Source organism: Eutrigla gurnardus, assembly GCF_963514095.1.
Source record: "Eutrigla gurnardus genome assembly, chromosome: 4".
Lineage (NCBI taxonomy): Eukaryota > Metazoa > Chordata > Actinopteri > Perciformes > Triglidae > Eutrigla > Eutrigla gurnardus.
This window is the reverse complement of record NC_139918.1, coordinates 9,954,504-9,971,491: the sequence shown is the minus strand read 5'-3', so window position 1 is coordinate 9,971,491 and position 16,988 is coordinate 9,954,504. Positions and strand designations below refer to the sequence as shown.

General features: G+C 40.8%; 1 protein-coding gene across 3 annotated transcripts in view; it reads right to left on the bottom strand.

Annotated features, from left to right (window-relative positions):
* The window catches only part of LOC311012983 (WD repeat-containing protein 37), a 265,141-nt gene extending 248,776 nt beyond the window's left edge, over positions 1-16,365 (bottom strand). For 2 of the 3 annotated variants that reach the window (XR_014597092.1, XM_084008838.1), the window contains exons 1-13: positions 16,222-16,365; positions 14,624-14,788; positions 9,829-9,925; positions 8,311-8,406; positions 8,134-8,198; positions 4,525-4,660; positions 3,691-3,762; positions 3,432-3,476; positions 2,594-2,670; positions 2,274-2,514; positions 1,930-2,071; positions 1,082-1,216; positions 59-173 (exon numbers count right to left, since the gene is read on the bottom strand). Coding sequence is in view for 2 of the 3 variants with exons in the window: in XM_084008838.1 (XP_083864964.1) it covers positions 59-173; positions 1,082-1,216; positions 1,930-2,071; positions 2,274-2,514; positions 2,594-2,670; positions 3,432-3,476; positions 3,691-3,762; positions 4,525-4,660; positions 8,134-8,198; positions 8,311-8,406; positions 9,829-9,925; positions 14,624-14,761 (1,359 nt within the window). In the remaining variant the exon portion in view is untranslated. The remainder of the gene's footprint in view (positions 1-58; positions 174-1,081; positions 1,217-1,929; positions 2,072-2,273; positions 2,515-2,593; positions 2,671-3,431; positions 3,477-3,690; positions 3,763-4,524; positions 4,661-8,133; positions 8,199-8,310; positions 8,407-9,828; positions 9,926-14,623; positions 14,789-16,221) is intronic. The other variant, XM_084008839.1, reaches the window with a different exon arrangement.
* Between the last annotated feature and the right edge of the window lie 623 nt (positions 16,366-16,988).

The window sequence follows — 16,988 nt, the reverse complement described above, 5'->3', positions numbered from 1 at the left end:
AGAAAGGTGTGTGTGTGTGTGTGTGTGTGTGTGTAAGCTTCCTCCTCCACTGACTGACCTGTCTGTTGCTTCGAGGGAGTCGAGCCAGTCGCACCCCGGACATGTCGAAGAGCCGGACCTGCCGATTGTCGTGAGGAAGGGCGATGATTTTCTGGTTCACCGACACGCTGATCCTGGACACAACAGCAGCCGGACAACAGGTCAGATTTCAACCCGCCACTGTTTCCTTGAAGTGTGTCATAGCAACATGATTCATGACAATAATAATTTGCAATTTTGTCACAATTCTAGAAATAAATGTCTTTTGTTGCTACGTGGTACATAATCTAACTACATCTGCAACTAACAAAAATATCACTTTTTTATCAGTTCCAGTGTTTTCCAAACTTATTTTATGGGGACCCATTTATTAAAAATGACAAAACATCACAAATAAATTCATAATAGACCTTATCTGTAAATCAAGAGCGAATTTGTGTGTAAACAACCCTCCCCTCACATATACTGCCATTTCTGCATCACATTAGAAAGAGATATAGATTTGATAAATCACAACTTTGTTTTGCACGTCTTATTATAATTGATAAATACGACCAGCTAAATGCATTTCTGCAGAGGTCACATGCTATCTCATTCTTTTCATGCCCTCTCATCTGTTTAACAAACAGAATGCATGCGAGCCTTTAATATTAGATATTAGATTGTATCTACAATTCTAAGAACAATACGAGCATTCAGGCTCCCTCGTGTGGCTCAAAGATGTACTGCAGAAATACGACTGGTATATTCTATTGATTAGGGGTGGAAGGATTCTCCATAATATCCACCATTTGGTTCAGAGCTTTGTCCAATCTTAACTTACAATTGAACCCAAGTAGCATTTTAACCCGTCTCCTCTATAAAACAGACTGTTGTCTGCAAAGTGCTGTCATCCTGTAACCCAATTACAGCCAACATATATTATGATCTCAAACAGTGACTTCTATGAAGCTTCCTCTGTGTGAAATGAATGAATACAAACATCAGGAGCATATATAACAACATTTTTACACATCCATGGGCTCGTTTGCAGCTCACAGACCTGTTGACAGCGGAGTCGGTGCGGATGGTTGCTATGGGCGACCTCATGTTCTTCAGGTCCCACACTTTGACGGTTCGATCGTCGCTCCCAGACACCACGTTGTCGCCCACCGTGAACACAGCAGACGTCACCGTGCTGGAAGGTCAAGAAGAAAACAGGTTTGTTGAGAGTGAAGGAGAAAAGAAGGGCGACCTGGACTGTAAACATCGCATTATTAGGATGTTTTGTTCTGACCATTTTATTTAAAGAACGCAATTGTAGATGGCAGTATTTTTCAATGAATTCATACATATCAAAACTGTATTTGAATTATGTTCACTTGAGCATAATAAATAAATAATAAACACTGAAAAATAAAAGAAAGTGAATGAATCAATGTCATAAAAAGACAGATTTATCCAGCAGCGACAGACAACTGTTTGAATAAGCCTCAATCATACACTCGGGCGGCATTTACACCACATCAGTCTCGCTAAAAACGGAAACTTTACCATTTGCATTTTAACAAAGTTACACGATTAGACGACATTGTTTTAAAAATGATCTGCATGCACACGGATTTGCAAAAACAGACCTAAAATGCTGGGGAATGCATGCCAGGCCAGTCGTTGGCGCTGAAACTTTGTAATATAGCCCTTCTTGTGTAAATATTCCATCTCTGCTGATCACAGTCACGGTGCAGCAAATCTACGCTTTGCTGGAAGAGCGTTGATACATTCACCAGAGATTATAAAGCAAACCCAGCTCGATAATCCACCGTTGTGTGTGTGTGTGTGTTTGTGTGTGTGTGTGTGTATGTGTGTGTGTGTGTATGTATGTATGTGTGTGTGTGTGTGTGTCACACTGACTCGGTGTGTCCCTGGAACACGTTGACTGAGTGGATGGACGGGTCTCTGAAGTCCCACAGTCTGAAGGTGGTGTCTCTGGAGGAGGTGACCACCAGACGCTGGGTGGGGTGTGTGCAGCAGTGTGTCAGCTCCTGGTCATGGCCTGAAAACAAACAATCACACACAGTTATCATTTTTATTTTTCTGTTCATCTAAAATGAACAAAGAACAACATAATATATATCATATATCATAATAAATCAGCTTTAAAGATATCGTTAGGTATGTTTTCTTCCATCTGGGCCATCTCAACAAACTGTGTACATGCTGCTGGAGTCCAAAGTGTGATAGAGCATTCATCCTACCAGTGAGTGAGTGGACCAGCTCTGAGGTCTCCACGTCGTACAGGTTGGCGGCTCGGTCCCAGGAGGCCGTCACAACCTGTTTGCCCCCCACCAGCCAATCAGCGGCGATCACCACACCCTGATGGCTGCGCAGAGTCGTGGTCGCCATGCGGACGGAAGGACAGTCGTTTGGACCCTCGACCTCGCCGTCTGCCTCATCTTTATCTGAAAAGTCCACGTCGTCCTCACAGGGAGTTTGCTGCTGATGAAGTCAGTAAGTGAGCGATAAAGGTCCAAACAGAAAGCCACACTAACAGGTCTGCAGTGCTGCTGATGCTTACACTGATATCAGCGACAGGCTGTGGGGTCGGCAGCTGCACCATGTATCTCCAGATGTGAGCCGTCTGGTCTCCGGAGGCTGAGGAGGAAAGAGATGGGGCAGAAAGAGGAGCTTATATACATATATATGTTTTTTAAATGAAAAAATTACAGGGTTCATAAAAGCATTGCTTATTGAATCAGGGTTGTGTATAAATGTGGCTGGAAAAAATGTTTTGAAATGTTGTCGTGTTGTTCTGAGTTCAAGCTTCACGTAACTCTGATTGGGATTAAGTATTAGTTTATGGGGTCAGTTCAGTCTCATTAATAATGAATGCACAGAGAAGGATTCACAAATGTATTTTGTGATTTATATATAAATTACTCTCTTCTCACAAATAAAAATAAATTCAAGTTTAAAAGTTTGTAAATAAATATAGCAACATACAAATACCTTTTTGATGAAGTTGCAACAACAACAAAAATAATTCATATATTTATGGATTTATATTATATTTATGAAAAACAAGTGTGTGGATCAGAAATGTGTTTGTGAAACTTATTTTTGTTTATGGATTTATTTTACATTTGTGTGTGTATTGAAATGTATTTGTGAGAAGAGAGTCATTTATATATAAAACACAAAATACATTTGTGAATCCTTCTCTGTGCATTCATTATTAATTCGACTGAACTGACCCCATACTAGTTGATACGTGGACAATTGTGCAGATTTCATGGGACATAAATATCTAAATCAGACTGTTTTATTCCAGCTGTGGGAACACTGCAGCTGCTGCAGTAAATACATGTAGAGGAAACCACAGAGAGTTTTAACGATGTTTTCGTTTTGGATGTTACCTGTTAGAGCCATCTGTTCAGTGGGGTGGAACTTGATGGAGTTGACTGCAGAGACAGAGACATGCATGCATTACGTCACAAAAGACACTGCTGCTGTTTCCAAGTAGGTTTTTGGATTAGTTCAAAAGTAATTCAACATATTTTGAATCATATTTTTCAATACCTTTATAATACTTCAGCAAAATAGTCACAAAGGGAGTCTGAATGTCTATGTCGTTAGATCTATTCCTACAAATGTACATTAGGGTTCTTCCTCTACCTGATCCTTGATGACCCATGTATTTGAGGAGGCACTTTCCCGTCTCAATGCTCCACAGCATCGCAGAGTGATCTGTGGAGACACATTACAGACACATGAGAGATTTGGAGTCAAAACATTTTTTTTTTTTAAGATTTTTTGAAAGCAGTGGACAGATAGGACACACAGGAGAGAGAGGGGGGTGTGACATCCAGCAAAGGACCTCCGGCCGGGATGCGAACCGGGGTCCGCTGCGTATGTGCGTACGTTCGTATGCATTCGCTCTAACCACTCGGCCACCTGCGCACCAGGAGTCAAAATATTTTTACCGCTGTCTACATTCAGCTACTGATGTGAAATCAGCATGAAATGTTCGGTAGCTGGTGAACATTTCGATTTGACAAAAGGGACAAGAATGGTACCTATCACAACTGCAATCATTTTAATGATGCAGCTGTCCTTCGTTTTTACACACTCTCGATTAATGCCGCAAATGTACGTGGAGATTCAGGTAAAATGAATAAATATTTCTAAATGAAAACAAAGTATGGGTGAATAAGTTCCAACTGAAAGGAAGCAGGAGAGCATAAAGGACACCATCGATCATCTGAAAGATAAAGCTCAGGATGCACAGGGTTTCTAAAGTTAGCTCTAGCATGGACCAGACGTCTTCTCAGCGTCTTTGAAGGCCATCAAGTAAAAAGGAGATAAGCCCTGACACGGTGGAAACCAGGAACACCGACATTGAATTAAGATAGAAATAAATTACACTTCAACATCGGGGTGCAGAGAGTATACTAATGAGACGTGTCTGAGACAAGAACAAAAGAACAACAATGAATACGAGTGAAATACCTGCAGACGCAGTACCGAGGACCACGGGTTGAGTCCTGGTGACGCTCAGGTCCCAGATGCCGTCTCTGTGGCCGACATACTCCCTGACCAGCTGGCACACCGCTCTGGACGTGGTGGCTTTGAAACTGGAGACGATCTGACACGGACATCAAACTCAAGTTAACAGAAGGAAATCACAGTAGTGAAGCCAACAGGGTTCCTACACACTGTACTTCTTAAAAACATCCTCTGCTCCGGTTGTTGGGTGGCTTTTAGGACTGACATGTTTCAGGGATCTCACCTGGTAATTGGAATCTTTTTTTGGGGGGCATGAGGGCCTTAAATGTCAAATGTCAATGATGAATTGCATCGAATCAAGGAAACCCTGTCATGCCATTTATACCTTGGGTCTAATACAATTAAATATACAGGTTTCTACATTGTCCCAGTCTTTTTCCTCATTTCACAAACATTTTAAAGAGGACATATTCTGAAAAACTCAACCGACAAGCTGGTTTTTATGGGCTGTCTCGGCAGAAAACATGGGATTCAACAACAACTCGATGTCACCGCCTCTCATCTCATCTCCACCCAGCTTGGGTGTGTCATATTCTTCTCACAAGCCAATCTGAACAAATGGGGCTTTTTACGGGAGAGACAGATGCTCATACAGAATATGAATACAGGTATATTCAGGATAGTGTATGAGAAAATGAATATGTTTTTTGAACATTTAAGGATGCAAATATATTCAAGCAAAAAAAGTATGATATGTCCCCTTTAAGGCTTGGAAATGATCTAATTTGATCTTTCCTGATTCTTGCAGAGCTGTGTAGGAACCCTGGTCTGATAGAGGGAGGAAGCGGGTCGGCAGGACTGAGAAGCTGCTCAGCAGGGTCCTTGTAGTATGCCATTACTAAGAAGCTCTGGTTGCCAACAGCGTTATTCGTATCAGTCCTGGGTTCAGGAGGTTTTACAAAATAAAAATCCTTATTGGTATTTGTTTCAAGATTGTTTATTGGTGGGGGGGCCACCAATCTGATGCTTCAAGTGCTTTAAAACAAACACCATCAATGACCAGTCAACCCAGATCTGGTATCACCACAGAGGCAGACACGTTATGTGTCAGCACTGTGTACTGCATTTATCATACCAGGATTACTATGAAAGCAAAACCGCGAGAAAGTAAGAAAAATCTAGAAGAGGGGGCAAAAAATACAGTGTTATGGTGAGTCAAGGTTGATCAGTAATCATCAGTTTTCTGAAGGTTTGGTGGAGGTGTTTACATTAAAGATGGGGATGATACAAACTGGACTCTCGGTTCGTTTTGGAAACAGACCACTAAATAAGTTCCAACTGAAAGGAAGCATAAAGAACAGCATCAATCATCGGAAGAAATAATGCTCAGGATGCACAACTGAGCAGATCTTTACATTTTACTAACAACATAGAAAACCAACAAATTACAGTCAAAATAAAACACATGATTCGATACTGAAGAAATAATGAACAATACCACTGCTAAGCCTGGTGAGAACCAGTGTTTGCTGGTTGTTAGCAAGCAGCACAGCAGATTATTGAAAAATAAAAATAAAAATAAACACTTTTTGTTTTATTCATATTTAATGGTATATCATTTTGCCACGTTAAGTTTTGTCGGCAAATGAAAATGCAGTGTTATAATGTCAAAATGAAAGTTGACTCTGGATGAACAGTCATTGAGAAAGATGGTGAAATCAGAACTAAATGAACACTGATGCAACATGCTACATTTAACAAAGAAGCAACGGGGACTGGAAGGTTTAAGGAAACGCGAAGCATCGCAAAAAATACGCTATCAGTGCCTGACTGAGCAGCGAATCTAACGCACCCAGCGGGTTAATGCTCTACAGCTTGGGGCCTCAGTGTGCAGTCTGCCACAGTCACATCAAGATTTTGCTTCTTTTACAATCAATTTGAGTTTCAATTAATCAGTTAACCCACAGGTAGCCAATACAGTGGCCCTGGGCATGTTCTAAAAAAAAGCTGTCAGCGGTAGAGTTGTTCGGTCAAAGTGTATTTTTTATGCTTTACAATGGGAGTACCAGAACCAAACCATCGTATCGTATCCTCATGAACCCACATAGCCTGGCAGGCCGTCTTCTCTCCCTACGTGGTTCCGCCTGCCCTTCATCCAGAGCAAGAACTCCACCTGGTGTCGACACTTTTATTCCAGTGGATAAATCATAGCAACCAAAGTTCACAGCTGAACAAACACTGGTCCTCAATGCTCCCTGCTGGGCATCTGCTGTCAAAAACACTTTGGTGGACACACATATGAGCAAAATCACTATTGCTAATAATAGTTTAGTTATAATCCCGAAGATCTCTAGATTCGATAATCGAGAATTGCCGGTGTGTTTCCGACTCTCACTTCCAAGAGAACCAAACGTGCCGCCGCTATTTCCCAGAAAGATCACCACAGACACTGGTTTGTAATACTGCACATGTCATAGCCTCAATCACCACTGTGTTAACTCATTCAGCCATGGATATGGACATTCATTTCATTAAAATGACTTTAAACAATCAAATATCAATATCGCTATCTGCTTCATGAATCCAGTAAATGTCATAAAGAGAGAGATATCTCAAACTCAACTTAATACTGATTTCACATGGTTAGGGACCTTTGGCAGTAAGTGAGAAAAAAATCAATGTTGAGAGTAAATTGGGATTCTTGTGGTTGTTTCTAGCTTTGGACAGTAGCCATGTTGTCAATGCCAACAGCCAGAAAACTAACCAAGAGCTGCAAGGAAGCCAGAAACCAACAGAAACCAACAGAAACGAGCCATGTTGCTAATGACTACTCAAATATCACTTTGTTCATCTTAAGGATGAAAACATTTCAATGAAAAGAAAGCAAAATCGGACACTGCCGTGCACTTTTCAGCAGACCACACACCTTTGCCTTGAATGAGCAATGATTGAAAGCAGCCAATGAATGCTCCCTCAACTTTGAGTATTTTATTAATGGCACAATGAAGCAATTTGAGGTAACAGCAGCTTCGTGTTAAAGATGTCTCCATAGTGTACCATTATGTGAATGCCGACAAGAAGAAATAAAAACCGAGGAGGTGCAACTGAAAAAGCCTGTTAGTGAGATAATAAAGTTGTCTTTTATCTCACACCAGAAACTGATAGAAAAGCTCAAACTCCTACATTTGAATGACCAAGTCTCTTGGGGAGGGAGTGTCGACCCCCCGGCTGGGCTGTTCATGCATATTGGCACACAAGGGGGAGAAAGCAACAAATTACCCATGAGTCTCCACCCCACAACTCCCAACTGGTTACGCTGAAGTTGCGGGATCCACCTACTCTGGCATGGCAAGAGTTTGAACGCGGCTACGAGCAAAAAAGGTGAGAAAACACAGCAGTTCTTCTGTTGAACATTCAAAGATCATGTGATGGTACGCTGACGAAAACAATGGAGCCAATTTAGCAATTATTACATTTTGTATTCTGCCCTCCCTGATACAAGCCCCCCCCCCCCCCCCCCCCCCCCACACACACACACACCTAACACCTATAATATCAACAATAATGATGTATACATTTCAATGTAAAACACAACAGTACAACAGTGTTTACCTTGCTTGTGGAAGCCTTGTAGGTCGTCTTTAGTTTTTGTGACAACTGGCTGGTGCTGTGACTCGCTGTTGATTGTCAGAAAGAACAGACATTTCACAACACATATGCCATCTACAATACAGTTGAAATGTAAACACACATAACCCTGAGGTGAATGGGGAGTGAAATGTGTCTCACCTTTTGTTTTCAGGGCTCCTTTGGCTAAATCTGCCCCTTCGAAAGTCTGTCCATCTGCAGTCAAACGATCGTTCAGCGTTTCGATTTCTCTGCGTACTGAGAGTCAGACACGTCATGTGTTAAAAGACTGACAGCCATATGACCAATCACACTCTGCACGGCACCGCGGCATGGCTTTCCCTGCCGTCAGCACCGCCATGATCAGTCCAGGTTACTTGTCATGGGCGAATAGGAGCTTTGTGCTTTCTAAAGCCTGTCAGAGAGACTCGGGTCAGGAAAAAACACAATGGGCCTTTGTCATGTCGCAGTTTGTACATCCTCAATTCCTGGAGCATTCCTTTTAAAGCAACGTAGATTAAATAAGACGTGAATCAGCTGGTAATGTTTTCGCTTTACCGCCGTCTTTAATGATCTCCTTCAGATTAGCCGAACAGTGTTCATGACAACTTGTATATTTATTCATTTATTTCATTGTGTGCAGCACAAAGGTTTGTATTGAAAGTACTGTACAAATTAAAAGTGAATATAAAAATCTATTGATACAATAATTTGAGGTCAGCAGCACAACAACATGTCACAATTATAGGACTTGAATTGAATGCAGCCTACATTTAAGATAAAAACATCAATATCAAAGTGAAATGTGGTCAGAAGAGAACCTCAAAAGGTGCTACGCAGCGTCGTGATGTACCACGGGATGATTCGAGATGTTGTGAGGAGGGAAAACCTTCACCTGATTCAAGTCTTATTTGCAGCAAGCAAGGCTTCATGTTAACACCCCAAAACAAGAACGGTGGCTTGAAATTGTCAAAGAAGTTTGTGTTCTGGTAAAGTTGAGCTATATTTGGAGAATCAAAGAGAATATATTTGAAAGGAAATGGAAAAGGTCACATATGTATATGGAGCATGAGACCAACAAAATAAATGACGGTGAAAACTCGATAAAAACTTTTAGAGACCGTGAAAAACCGTGAAAGTTGATCCAACATTTGAGACCAATTTCTGGCTCACAAGCCAGATTGAGGAGACACAAAACTGAGAAATGACAAAGGCCTATTTTTGTGCCAGTGTTGGGAGTATAAAATACTTGTTCCACAACATCCACCAGGGGAGAATCTGAAATGAAGGACCAAGACTCCATGCTGGCACCACAGATTGTCCAACATTGTTTCCGTTGACGTAAAACTGTTCCATGTGACAATTAAGTGTTAATTCTTATTTAAAAAAAAAGTAAAATACTTGTTGAATTTAAGATACCTAACTTTATGATCTTTTGTAAATGTATTATTGCTCTTTAATGACATAATCAAACATATTTGTCATTCGAATGCTCTGATTTTTGCAGCCCCAGAGCTTACTACGTAGCTGCACAGCTAGAAAAACAGAAGCTGTGTTTGAGCCCCAAACTAGATGATTGTTCCCATCTCACTGCATGCATAGATGCAGGATAGTCTGTTTCCAGGTATACTGGCTTTTGATAGAGCACACTTAAAAGAGAAGTAATCCTTTCTGACTTACATTCCAGGTTTTCTATGTAGAGGTTTTCAAACTCCCTCTCGATCTGACTGAACAGGTCCAGCAGATTGCTCCTCAGAGACAGAGGCAGTTTGGAGTCCTGCAGGGAGACGAAAGGACATGAGACCAGCTGGAAACCACAGTTCATCACTGAGGAGAGAAGCATTAAGTGTGTGAGGCCTGTGGAGTAGAGGGATAGTTATTGTGAGGGCCACAACTACTTCCATTACCAAAACGAACAGGAAGTGGGCCACATCTCCTCAAAGCTTTGTCCAATCATGATGATCTGCTCAGCGTGTCTTTGTACCCGAGTGCAGTGTACTCTGCATAATGCACTCTGTGCGTGAGCTCAATTGCTGCTCGCGGCTATATTTTGTAAAGAAATCAGTCAAGTGTGCTGTTAGTATTCACAGGCTGATGTTGGCAGCAGGAAGGTTTGTGCCTCAGTGCCGACAGAAAAAAGACTGAAGGAGAGGAAAGGCTTCAGCATGGAGACAACGTTCATAGGACTCATCCTATGAAAAAGCTAACTCTAACTTACGCGGAACGTTGGCTTGTTCAATTCAGTCGTGTTCACTGAAGTATGTGAGCATAATTAAGACTGAACCAAATATCTAAAATGAGAGGACGAAATTAAAGTTTCAGTACCACACCAACTACACTGAAACACATGTATGTTTATGGGTAGGGACACGACGTATGATTGCCCTTATCCTGCATTCACATGGAATCTGGAAGACGGTAAAATGCAAACCGTCCTGCTCTCAACCATTTTAGTGGTTGAGACGATAGAATCAAAACGGTGACGGTGCCGTCCCAAGTTCACCTGCCTCCGTAGCTTCCTCACACAAGAATTATTTTAAAGTCTCCATAGAAAATGAAGAGAATGCTGCATTTTTTAGCAATATGCATTATTTGTAAACCAATATGACATCAATGTAGCAACATGTCTTCATGTGCGTTTTATTTTGCCGTCCTGTCTGACTATTTGTTTGTTTTTCCCGAGCCGTCCAGAGGCTGTTGGTCTGCCTGATTCCATTTGAATGCAGCACAAGTCTCAAAAGCTTGAAAACCTGTGCAAGACTAATGTTTATATTTTGCTTTATTTCAGAGAAATTTCTTCACTCTTGTTTTTGTGCATTATTACGATCGGTGAGGACAACATTTTACTCCTTATGTCCGATTGTAAAGATTGGGAAACACGATCCGGCCAATGAGCTCAGGTGCCCTACAGCCTCCCAAAAAGTATATTTTCATATTTTAAAACAGAAATCCTCTAAATCAGTTGTGTTTACATGTAACGAAAATAAAACAGAGTCATCTGCTTTGTAGCTGTTGTAGTAAGCATATCCTCTTGTGACATCGTTCGTCCCGCAATCCAACTAACCCAAATTACATCTTATTGTTGCGTAACGTAGTCATAATGTGATGGATAGATGAGAACGGTACCTGGGTGAAGATTATTGGAATATTTCTTTCACTGGTTTGAGGATTAAAACTTGAGTTTCCATCCACATGCAGTGTAAATTCATATTGAGTATCAGGAAGTTCGGCAAAAGAAAATGTGAATTCACGTGTCTTTTTTGTCTTTCCAATTCTGTTATGCTAATATTAGGAGCTGAGCGTGGACATAAACAGTAGGTGGCGACCATTCTCCGGTCCGATGTCATTAAAGCGTTGTGAAGACGAGGAGGGCTCAACAAGGTGACGTAACTAAAGAACACCAGTCAAACCTCAAACCATGGAAAACCAGATACAGCATTTGTTTTGTTTTCATTCGTCTGCTGCCATTTTTTCTTCTCTTCAGTGGAATTCTTGCTGCTTTCAAATCATGTTGGATTAAAACGGTTCACAAGAAGAGTCCGTACAAATGCAAATCCTTGTGGCATGGAAATATTTGGAAGACTCCGAGTTCACAAGTTGTGATGTGTGTGCTGATGTTTTCAGAAACGGCTTATTGGCTGGGTCGCCGGGGCAACAGCTCTAGCGGTGGATGGTACATTTATATGTATTGATTTTAGTCACGTGGATTATTCTTCAGAATTTTATAAAATGTCTGAGGACAATGTTGATATTCCCAATGTCACAATGTATTTTCCTATCATTATGCCTTTGCATTTCCTGAGTTACGTGCTCTCTAGCTTCCTCAATGGTTAGCTGTTGGCCTCTAGACGCCCCCGGCAGTAGCGTCCATGTTGCCATCGCCTAGCAGTAGTGTTCTCATGACTTAAAAACCTTAGCAGGGGAAACATATAAACATCACTGACTATCCATGACATCATCATTTTCTCCAATCATATCATTATTTGCCTTTCGTCAGTTGAAGGCCTGCCGCCACAGTGCACCTGATCAGGACAAACCCTGCAGCGAGCTTCATGTACGTCATGACTTCTACTCTACGCCTTCTTCCACTGCATCTTCTTTTTTATCAAAACAACAACTTTTCCAACTCAACAAGGTGTGACTAATGTTTTTCGGTTTAAAGAACTGAACATTTCTTGCTTCTCTCTCTCGCCATCAAAATCTCATGATAACGACTAAACTTTCCAATGAACAAAATCATTGTGTGAAGGCCTGATTGGGTTGAAGCTGGACAGATTGGTTTAACTGCAACAAATACAAAATACCACTCTACTCTTCCAGTTTAGCAAAAGAAAGCCAACTGTTAGTGTGATGTAACACTAAATACTACCAGGATATCTAAAATAGTACATTTCAAAAGGGGAAAGGATTGATTGATTGGGTTTGAAATAGAGAAATGTCTTTGGGAGCCGAACCTAAACACCACCACTGAACTAGCTATAAGCACTATTTGGGGAGGTACAGGCACCTGAGACTTACCTCCATTCTGCTGAGGGATTCCAGATTGTCAGAGGACTGGGACCAAAAGGGACCAGAGTGAAAAAACAAAAAGTCATGAGGAAGGGATTACACCGTTTGTTCAGTTAGAAACAGCTCCTCGCAACTGGCCAAAATCCAGAATAATTCTATTGGTTACTGGGACTGACTGTGTGAATACTTAGGATCAGCTGTTCCACATGCAGGGAGCCTTCAACCACTGGCAAGCTGTCAATCTCTCTTTCATTTAGGAAGCAGTGTTTATGCAAGTAGCCAAGAAACTAAAAATCAACACCGCATTCTACATATCTAGAAATGTAAGAGTTAATCATTTACTCCACGATAATATTGTGTTCCTTCGTTAAGGTACTTCGGTTTTATCTCCTATAAAGGGCACTAAAGGAAAATTGGTACAAAACTAATTGGTCTCATATCTTAATAAGGATATACTGCAGGAGAAAAACAGGTGCTCATAATAACAATAACGATGCCTCTGTTACGTTTAAGTGTCCACATAGCATAATTAATGTCAGCCTTTACACCTGTGTTTTAACTCTTTTTGGTAAGAAGCTGCAGGAGGTTTAATGTCCAGTTTTTCTCACAGCAAAAGTGACGTCTAGAATCTTCTGTACATTTGGTGAGGATTCAGGTGGAGCAGCCAGTCGACCGCTAACTGTCCCGTTAATCAGCAGGCGTGACGAGTGAATTCTAAATCCAAAAAAAGACAGTGTGCCATCTATTTCCCATGGATCTGACACTCTTAAAACTTTGCTCTGTGCTAGATTAGTTGAATGTAATGGATATGGCTGTATGTGTCATTTATTTACATTCAAAGCTTTGATTGAGTTTTTGAATGAAGCTTTAGATGTCCGTCATCATATTTTATGGAAAATCAGAGAATCAGGAATCAGAGAGTGACTGAGAGAGGGGTATAGAGTTTCTGTATTAATTAATGATAATATGAATGTCTGTAAACAATATGAATGAAGCTTCAAACTATTCAGTACAGTCGGATATTATTTGGATTATGATATTAAAGATAATAACATTAAAATCTGAACATGATGCTGTGACACTGTCGTATCAAGCACAGACACACAGACCTTTAAATGGGTTTAATAAGGAGATGTTGCTTTTAAATAGATTTATTAGAAGTTTCGATATTTCAAATAAAACGTTCAAACATGTTTATAAATCTTTTGTTGGTCAACTTTAATGGTATTGTTTTTTGAAAAAGAACCTTGAAGCAAAATCGTCAGATTTCAAAGCTCTGAGCCCACCGATGCCACCAGGCGGTCTCAAGTAACCACTTTTGGTCGATATGAAAATGGAAACAATCCCCCGACCCGAGTGAAGGGTCCCCTCTGAGAACCTCAGCTGTGTTCAGATGGGCGGGTAATAACTCACCTCGCTTAAACACAGAGTAAACATATGATGGATATTTTCTCATTCCAGAAGTTTGAATCTACTTGGAATGTAGCCAATGACTCGGGTTGGTTTACCATCTTTTCATCAGAAAATTAACTCTGGGTCAGTGTACCGGAGTTACCCAGCATCCCAGGAGTAATTCAGCTCTTTATTAGCTGGCCAGATTGAAAGCCGGCAGGAAAAAGCACCACTGATCTAAGTGCAAATGCATGTTCTCAAATAAAATAACCTCACAACAATCATGCTGTAATTGCAGCATGCTTAAGCTGGCAACAAAATAAACCACTGTGTGCCCTCTAAATGGAAGCATCGCAACCTAATTGGCTTAGGCTTACAACATGAGTGCTTATGGGTGCTGACAGCAACAGCAGGACAGCAAGCTAATGATGACACACAGGAGTGTAGTGAAACCACCAGAGGAACAGCTGGATGTTCAAGGTGGCGATTCTAGTGGTTGCCTCCTAAACATTGGGATTATTAAAATGTTCTCTAACTTCCCGTTCCTGTGTATTGTCATTGTGTAAATCCCCACCTGTCCCTCCAGCATGTCTCTCTGCAGACCGGAGCGCTCCTGCTCGGTGCTGTTGGTCCTGCGGATGGACAAGCTGTGGGACTTCCTCTTCTGCTTGGCCTGGCGGGCGGCGGCGCTGCTCCCGCTCTCCACCGGCATCCCTCCTCCGGATCACACAACCACAGTCTGAAAGGACAAGATCAGAGCAGAGAAAGGGTGAAGAGAACAAATCCTGGTGGAAATAATATGCGTCAGTCCTTCACTCAAAAACTACACTCAGTGGTAAACACATGACGGATGTGATGTTGAGCTACAAGGCAACAAAATAACTTACTCTTGAATCTGCAAATGTTATTTCAAATTTAAATGTGAATATGGTTGCAACAAATTGTTTTCAGTGAATCAGTTAATTGATTTATCAAGTTAGTCGACAAAACACCCATCATATGTTCCTAGAGCCCATTGTAACATCTTCAAATAGCAAACGATCCAACCAAAAGCTATTTAGCTAAAGCTGCAACTAATGATTCTTTTATTTATATTTATTGTATTAATAATGATAATCCTCAAATGTCTTGTTTCATTCGACTAAGTGTCCAAACCCCAAAATATTCAGTTTCATATCATGGAAGAATATAAATATTTCCCATTTGAGATTCAGGAATCAGTGTTTGGCACTTGAAAATAAATGTAGGAATGTTAAATGTCCCATTAAATTACTAATTGATTCATGATCTAAGCTTGAATTCAATGTATCATAATCATATAAAAACTACATATTGACATTTAAATAGGTGGAAGGCATGAATGTTTGGCATTTCTGCTTCATAAATGACTTTATCATTTCAGAAATGACTCAAGGAGAACTTTAATGTTAGCATTTTCGTTGTAGCTGAGCAGCCAACTTGTCTATTTTCCATAACATTAAAGTCGAAAATCTGATCAATATCTTACACACTTTGCTGTGACTTTAGTTGAATAATTAATTTCACAAAAAGCATGTAGGTTGGAGGTTTTTGTAAGGATCCGTTACTATGCATTTAGGTATGATATCGCTTATTCCAAAGGAATGTAAATCACACGGGACTGTGCATCAGGATGAGGAGTCACTGCGATGGATGCTCATAACACAGTAATGACACAACAGAAGTCCGACTCCAGCTGTCACAAATGCCCTTGACTTGACATAAGGTCTCTGGACGGATTAATCACGTTTTGCTCTTCTATCAGCAGCCTTTTCTTTCTCTTTTTACCAATGAAGACATTACTGCTCGTGTGCTCCGTGAATGTCCCGTTCTGCTGAATAAAGAAACTGCCTTGTTGAGCTGTCAGACACCTTGGCCGGTAGTTAGTTCCTCTTGTTGAGGGCAATGGGGAAAGACATTTAAGCTAACGTTGCTGAGCATTTAGAGGACAAATACGAAAACGAAGAATAAATACATATTCCTGACTGTACGTCAAGGTTAACATTAGCAAGTGCAGACAACATTAGCTTTGTTACAGCAACATAGCGTTTAGCTAACCAAAGCTACCGTTATTAACCCCATTAGCTGGGGATGCCAAACATGCTAATAGGCTAACGGGTAAGACAACCTTCCCAAACACGGAATCCGACTTACCGGAAAGTCTACAAACGCAGCGTTTTATCCCGGGATATTATGGGAAATGTCACCGTTTCTAACATTTTTGTTTTCAATGTGCGAAAAAGCAGCGCAGGCTTTGTCCGGAATCGGTATTGACAATTGACGAGCTCCGCTACGTGAGAGAAGATAACGAAGCCAATTCCGGCCCGGTGGTTTTCACAATAAAAGCCAAATGTAGAAAGTGAGACCCCTGTGGTTTCACGCCAGACTCTCATTAGTCCCTTGTTGTCTTGAGTGTTACATCAAACCAGCATTTGAAACATTTTACTTTTTATTATTATTTGTTTTTGTATAAACAAATTGCTTTCTCTTGTGAATTTGGCTTATTTAAGACTTTCCAAAACGCTTCAAATTAGCAGATACATTTAACAAATAAAGCTATGACCAACAGCATAATATGCGGCGTAGGCATCGTAAATATCACCAACCACAGAGGCCGCTCTTTTACAGTGTAATAGTGTTGTTGTACGGACGTCTTAATATGACGTATGCCGAATTAAACAGATGTCCTTGACTGCTTGTACAACTCAGATTTCATCATGCTGTATATTTGACAGGAGCAAATAAACGCTTCAATTGTTAAAAATCCAAATAGAGTTCGATCCAAACATAACGCCGACGACAGTAATACAAAATATTATAACCAACATTCCCAACTCATAACAGGTATGACACACAGGTGAAGCTGAAACACGCCTTCTGGCTTTCAAGATAAAAGCACACTACATGAAGGAATGTGTGTA